Here is a 7,390-nt window from a genome sequence, read left to right as displayed (position 1 = left end):
AATTGAAGAAATCCCTTGTGAGGAAAAATGGATTAAGAATTTATCTAATCGTGACTTATCAGAAGCAGAGAAAACAGTGCTTGCCAAAGGCCTGAACTTTTCAGTTACACCTAACAACATACCAAAAACAGACTACATCACAGCGGTAGAAACAGCGATCAAAAATAACAAGTTATCAAAAGCAGAAGCAGATGATATTCGCCTTAGTGTAGCCTCCTCGCTAAAAACAGCAAAACCGCCACCCTCAAACATATCAGTAGAAGAACGAAAAGCCTTAGCAGAACTCCAAAAAGAAGATAGCAACACAATATTACCAGCAGACAAAGGCAGATGCACGGTTATACTAAACACTGCAGATTACGATGCCAAGATCTCAAACTTGCTCAGCGACACGAAAACCTACAAAAGACTAAAAAAATTTTCACCCTCTCTGAACCGTGAAGGAGGTATCAGATTTAACCTGTCTCCTATTTACAATAACTTGTTGACCAGTAAGGGACATAGACATGCTGATCAGGCTAACTGAAAGTAGCTATTCAGCCTTAGCCCAAACAATAGGCCTAATCAAGACCCAATGATAGGGAATTTAGAAACCAATGGCCCTCTTCACCATAGGGGCGTGACTAACCAACCATCCCCACCCAGTCCTCAAACAGGCCACGCTCAGCTTTTTAGCGCAGAGCAACTTCCCGGAGTCTTCACGGAGACTTCAGGGTTGTCTACCGCTGACGAAGCTTCTGTGAGAGAAGCGAAACGTCCTTTTTTGTTTTTACCCACAGGTACAGATGACGACTGACAGAACCCTTTCTACGATGGAACTTTCCTGCACGACTGAGAGCCTCCACAAGCATTAGAGGGAAATATAGTTAAAAGTGAAATGAAACGGTTAATGACTAGAAATGAATGCCAGAAGCTCTCACCCAAATTGTCCAGGTCCTTGCGGGTGACAAACTTGTAGTCGTCATACACAGTGCTCTCTGGGCTCTCCTCCAGCTCTTCTGTCAGGTTGTCAAGGAAGGAGCACCAACGAGGTGCTGGGCCCAGAGCCTGAACTCATACAAATACAGATCAGGTCAAATAAGTAATTGATACAGTATACCTAACAATATAAATTACAAAATAAAATATCTTTGAATTTAAAAAATGGCATTTGGCAGGATTAAATATCATCTAACTCATCAACTTATAAAATAGAGATGACGTTCTTGGATACAGACTTGTTCTGTAAACCAACACGGATACACTAGCTGAAATACTGAGAGTCCTAACATATTTCTTTTTTCAAACAGAACAGTGACAGCGTTATACCACTACACTACCAGCGCATCTCAAGTACCACTACTGTACTACTAATATAACCATGTAATATGCAATGTTCCAAATGTGTGAGCAGTGTTCTGAGCGCACGCAACACACACACGCACACACACACACTATACAACGATAAACAGTTGTATTCACTGTCCTTGGCTGTTGTCTTTTTATGTAATTGCAGAAGATGAGAGTAATAACCTGGCAGAAACAGTAAATATCCATCCATCCATCCTTTTTCTAATCCGCTTATCCTCAGAAGGGTCGCGGGCATGCTGGAGCCAATCTCAGCTTTCTGCGGGGTATAACCTGACCTGGTTGCCAGCCAGTGGCACAGCAGACAAAGACAATCAACCATTCATGCTCACAATCACACCCAGGGACAATTTAGCGTGTCCCATTAACCTGCATGTTTTTGGAATGTGGGAGGAAACCGGAGTACCTGGAGAAGGCCCACACAGGCATGGGGAGAACATGCAAACTCCACACAGGAAGGCCAGAGCTGGAATCGAACCCACAACCTCTGCACTGTGAGGCGGACATATTAACCAGTCGATCACTGTGCCCTCCCCCACAGTACATATTACCATTTTAAAATCACTTCAATGAGTTTCGCTTCTTTTTCCTTCATTATAACTCCAGATTCATTCAGTAAAGTATGGGTCTATGACAACTTAAGAAAATTATGTTAGAGCCATTAATCTCTTTGTCTAAAATGAAGATGTATGTATATAATTAGAGCTGGGCAATCACAAATATTACTAATTTGGGAAAGCTGCGGCTTTAGGAGCCGCTTTGGGACCCGGTTGGCAGTCGCTCAACAACAACAACAGCAACAAAAAACCCGAAATTATCAACAGCAGACCAAAAAAATTATGACGGGTATTCCAACTTCAAAATTTGCATTTTGTGCCTCATCAAAGCAGAATGAATGGCAAAATTAAGAATTACTGATATTTGTGTTTTTCTGATAATGGAACGGCGCAGTATTATTTATAGAATAAATGAAGATATAAACATCGTAGTACTGTAAATGATTATTGGATGTAAAATCTAAAATGGCCGATAACGTGATGGAAGCTTTTTTTTTTCCCCACCCAGCTTTATATACTGTATAATATGAACATACTGTGTCTAAGTTCAAGATTTCAAACGAGTATGCGAGATCATGTTGGATTTGATTACTTCATCTTATTAACCCCTAGTCAATATTTGGCTACAAAACCAAACAAATGGGTCATGAGTCATGACATTTTACTGAGTTGGAATGGACAGATGTGAGTCATCAAAACCCAGAGCACAAAGTCCACAAAAACCCACCCCTTTCAATTTCCCGCTCATTCTTTGGAGTCTTCTCTCGTAAGCCCTCACGTTACAATCACTTGAGTCGCGGACTTTGAGCAAGTTTTTGCATGGGAGTAAGAAATTTAGTGAACATTCTTTATTGCATCAATAATACACGTGAGGGTATCCATTCAGTTAAATTATGAGATGTGATATCAAGGTCAATGTTAGTGTCAGTCTAATATGATGGAAGTTTTTTTTTTCATCCATCTTTATCTGCTGTGTAATATGAATTTACTGTATCTAAATTCTATATCCGCAACCAGTGTGAGACATCATGTTGGCTTTGATTGCTTCACCTTATTAACCCCTGCTCAATATTTGGCTACAAAACGAAAAAAATGTGTCATGAGTCATTGCATTTCACTGAGTTGGAATGGACAGATGTATATCATATAATCCCGAGACACACAGTCCACCAAAATCCGCCCTTTTCAATCTCCCACTCATTCTCTGGGGCCTTCTTTCACGAGCCCTCATTTTTACAGCCATTTGAGTCATCGACTTCGAGCAAGTTTGTGCAAGGCAGTAATCAAGTCAGGTAACATTCTTTATTGCAGGAATGTCAAACATACAGCCCGCGGGACACAACCGGCCCGCAAGGAGGTTCGATTAGGTCCGCATGATAATTTAAAAGTGAAAAAATTCATAAGAGACACGGAATTGCTACTTTTAATAAGGTGCAATTCATGGAGTATCCGCTAGATCTGTTTATTAAATTTAAACATTTTCCTAATGTTCTTGTGCTTCTTTAGACCAAAACAAAGGAAAGACATTAATTTGGTTATTTATAGCAGAATATGGTATAATTTTAATGGTCCGGCCCACTTTACATCTACCGAGGCTATATGTGGCCCACAATGTGAAATGAGTTTGACAACCCTGCTTTATTGCATCAATAATACATGTGAGGGTATCAGTTCAGTTATGAGATGTGATGTCAAGGCCACTGTTAGGATCAGTCTGTGTGTGGGTTTGTGTTTGCTGCCAGTGAGGTGTTGAAAAAAAAACTCACTGGAATGTAGAATGTGTTCATCTTCGGATCCTCATTGCCAGTGAACAGCATACCTATAAACACAAACACACATACAGGCAGGATGATGTGAGAAGCTTGAGCGTAAACAATGTAGTTGCAGGTTTGAAAATTGCAGTGTGTGTACATAAGATATGATGCTGCAAATATTCTGAGACAGGACAGTGTGTTAAACTCTTTTGGGGAATGTTTTCAAAATTACAAAGGACAGACACATCTGACAAGGTCTCTAACGAATGTGTTTTTCACCATCACAAAATGCTTGAAACTACAAGAGTAGATGGCACCTCCTAGTGGTGAAAGAGCATTGCGCGCACACACGTTTGACGATGTCCCAGTGGTATACAGTACATGAAGTTTTTTTATGACCTCCCCCCCTTTGTTTCGTAAATACATATTTTGTGGAGAACACACAAAAAAAAAATATTGACAATAAATAAATAAAACAGCCTGTGAGAAAAAGTCCCAATCAAAATATGTGGTTGTTTCAAGGAATACAGTGAAGCGCAAATAATTAAATTGAATATAACAGCGCCTCAAGGAGCTTTTAGGAATGCCTAGCATTTAACCAGAATTTTGGCAACACAAGTTTCTCACTGTTTAATTCAACTTGTGGTGTCTAAGTCTGAACACTGGGTGGGACCTACAGTATGTACTGCCACACACCTTACTTAGAAGAAGAAATCTGAGGTTGTGTCATTGCACTCACCTGAGCGGCACATAACTTCACAAGAAACAAAAAAATGCGTGACTGATTGTTGAATTTCAACACTGACCAAACCATAATATAGACAGCCCCCCCCCCCCACTCCTGATTTAAAACTATTTGTGGTGATCGAACATTTGCACCGATGGGAAGCGACATTCTAATGCTAAAGTGAGCCACTATGATGTCAATGATCGGCAACCTTTTAACTTGTTACATAAGAACAACAGACTTCAACTGCCTTAATATGATGTCTCTAGCAGCATCGCAGCTCAGCGGGGCAATGTACCCTCAAAGGCAAAGCATGCGCCTTGAAATTCAGTCAGAACTATTTTTTCTTCGGCACAGCAGCATATCTACCACATTTCATGTTTACATCTATGAAAATGACAGTAAAGCCACTCGGTTCCCAGAATGCATTGCGGTCGGTGGCTCAAACTTCGGATACTTTCATTTGACATCAGGCAAATTGAAGAGGTGTCACTTGACACAGAATGACCCAAATGTTAATAAACTTCAGAAATTGCCACTGATTAGTGATATGTCAGACATGTATGCCTTACGTTCCTGATTGTAAAACGGCCACAGGAGGGGGGCTGATACAATACCAGTGACTTGAAATAAGGCCGGGTTTCGCCCACTACCGATACCTGTTCTCGATACTTGCCCATCCCTAGTTGATAGTATACACAAATTCATTTGTTGTTTTTAACTCAGTGCAGCTGTTTTTTTTTTTTTTGGGGGGGGGGGATACATGCCTTTCCTTGCAGTCATGAATTACACATTATCTTGTGGAGTATTCTCACCTGAGTGAGGGTACATGCAAACATCATTAATGTTGCTCTCAGGCTGGATGGAGGAGAACACTTTTCCCTGTGGTGAGTAGAAGAAAAACAATTATGTACATCTTTGTTGCATTGGCTACCATGAGTGACACGATGCAGGATATAATATTGCAGGATCACTCCTATGACGAGCAAGCCAACTGACCGATATGAACATCTACTGAGTGTACATTCTACTCATATATGTTATAGTCTTACACTGTCTTTGTTCCAGATTTTTATTATTTTAGGGTCTGCTGACACAACCAGGTCCATCTGATCATGGAAGTTGAGAGATTTGATGGGCAGGTTGTAGAAGTGGTCTTTCACCATCAGCGGCTGGCTGGAGCGCAGGTCATACAGCAGCACCTTTGGTAAGGAGGAGGCAATTATTACAACTTTCGATTCCATCAAAACAGCCCTGGAGTGTGTGTGAGGTGCACAGGAGGGATGAAGATACAGCTCTTTAAAAACATCATATCATTCATCATCTTTTTTTTTTTTTTTTTTTTTTTACACCATAAGGACTCTTCAGTGACTATAACATTAGCCATTCAAAGATGTTGCATACCTGTCCAGTGCTGGTGCCTACTCCCATGACGAGTGAACCGTTAAACTTCAGTGCGCTTATTGAGGGCAAACTCTGAACTCTGCAAAACAAAATGAAATGATCCAAGTCACAAAATGGTCACATCTAATTCGATCAACGACAAAATAAGCTCCGTAAGTAAAAACTGCATTTCTGAGCAACAGACAGCTACTTACTCCATTCCTTCTGTTAGGCTGCTCAGCACACAATCCAGAAGGCCCACTCGCTTCCGGACACGAGGGTCCCAGCATTCCACTTTTCCCTAATGACCAAAAAGGGATATAGGTCAGTGATATGTAGGATACTGCTCGCTAGAATACTCGGAAACATTGATTGTTATATTTCTTTTTTGTTGTTGTTGCACTTTTTCATTTCTATCATTTTATATGGGCATGGAATAAAAGTCTTTTAAGTACAAATATTTACCATGTATTCACTACTTTGATAGATACTATATTATGTGTGTTCCAATTTAAACAAAACATGGGTTCATGTTGGTTTAATAGGCAAGCAAACTGTCTTAAACCGAGGGCCCATCTATGTCATTCCACATTTTTCTTTCAGTGATGTCAACAGTTTGGCCTGGTAGAGGTCTGCGCTTTATGAAGTGAGGTTCTACTGACATTTAAAAAAAAAAAATCTATATGAAGGAAGTCCAACAGTTGCCTCTAATTTTTGCACACTAGTGTACTGTATATATAGATAAATGAATTGCAGTAGGTACTCTTGAAAAGATGAGTGAGTTAAAGTGACAACATGAAAGGTGTTTTTTGCAATTACAACATAACTAATTAGAAATATTCAAACACAAACAATATAGAGGCATTCTAATTTTATTTTTTATTCTTTTTTTTTTTTGAGGGGGGGTGTATTTCTATATGTTGTTCTAAGAAATATTTAAATCTCAACTTCAGTTGTGTCGATGTCAGATCAAATACACTGTAGCCTTGTTTAACCGAGAATGCCTGTTTACAGTCATTTATCACCGTATGTTGTGGGCACAGTAGGTTGCCAGAGCAAATGCTAAGCTGTTCGACAGAGGGAGAGATTTAAGGGCATGTGTGAGGTCGGTTGTGGCATCCCTGAACTGTTTAAAATATAGGACACACAACTCTAAGGACAAAAGGTATTCAACTCTATTACCAAAAACGGATTTGCTGATGGCTCTGTGTTTTTGTCATATGGCAGGCAGTTATAATACATTTTTGAACTTTGTATTGGTCCATGTCTGAATAAAGCTACAGCTAACATTTTCTAGTTTTTGTGTCGTTAAAGTAATTAGTTTCAATCAAGATATGATTAGGTAAAATGTAATTTCATCAGTGTTGTGTCCAAGGACCGGCAACCCGAGGCCAAGGCCAAGGCCAAGGACTTGCCTCCGAGGCCAAGGCCAAGGCCAAGGACTTGGAAAATTTTCCGAGGCAAGGCCAAGGCCAAGGACTTGAAAAATTTTCCGAGGCCAAGGACCAAGGACTTGCTTCCGAGGCCAAGGCCAAGGACCAAGGACTGATTTTGAAACTGAGGCCTAGCCAAGGACATGTATAAAACAATGCTATCATACCACTTGGCAGGTCCTCATGATT

At 40.3% G+C, this 7,390-nt stretch overlaps 1 protein-coding gene across 2 annotated transcripts in view; it reads right to left on the bottom strand.

Annotated features, from left to right (window-relative positions):
• nol10 (nucleolar protein 10) overlaps positions 1–7,390 on the bottom strand; it is a 21,356-nt gene that overhangs the window by 8,202 nt on the left and 5,764 nt on the right. For both annotated transcript variants that reach the window (XM_019884135.1, XM_019884126.1), the window contains exons 9-14: positions 5,984–6,069; positions 5,790–5,868; positions 5,438–5,587; positions 5,201–5,267; positions 3,671–3,723; positions 921–1,047 (exon numbers count right to left, since the gene is read on the bottom strand). In XM_019884135.1, the coding sequence (XP_019739694.1) occupies positions 921–1,047; positions 3,671–3,723; positions 5,201–5,267; positions 5,438–5,587; positions 5,790–5,868; positions 5,984–6,069 (562 nt within the window). The remainder of the gene's footprint in view (positions 1–920; positions 1,048–3,670; positions 3,724–5,200; positions 5,268–5,437; positions 5,588–5,789; positions 5,869–5,983; positions 6,070–7,390) is intronic.

Source organism: Hippocampus comes, unplaced genomic scaffold, assembly GCF_001891065.2.
Source record: "Hippocampus comes isolate QL1 unplaced genomic scaffold, H_comes_QL1_v1.1 scaffold331, whole genome shotgun sequence".
Taxonomy (NCBI): Eukaryota; Metazoa; Chordata; class Actinopteri; order Syngnathiformes; family Syngnathidae; genus Hippocampus; species Hippocampus comes.
Note: the sequence above shows the minus strand (reverse complement) of the source record. Positions and strands in the feature narration are given on the sequence as shown.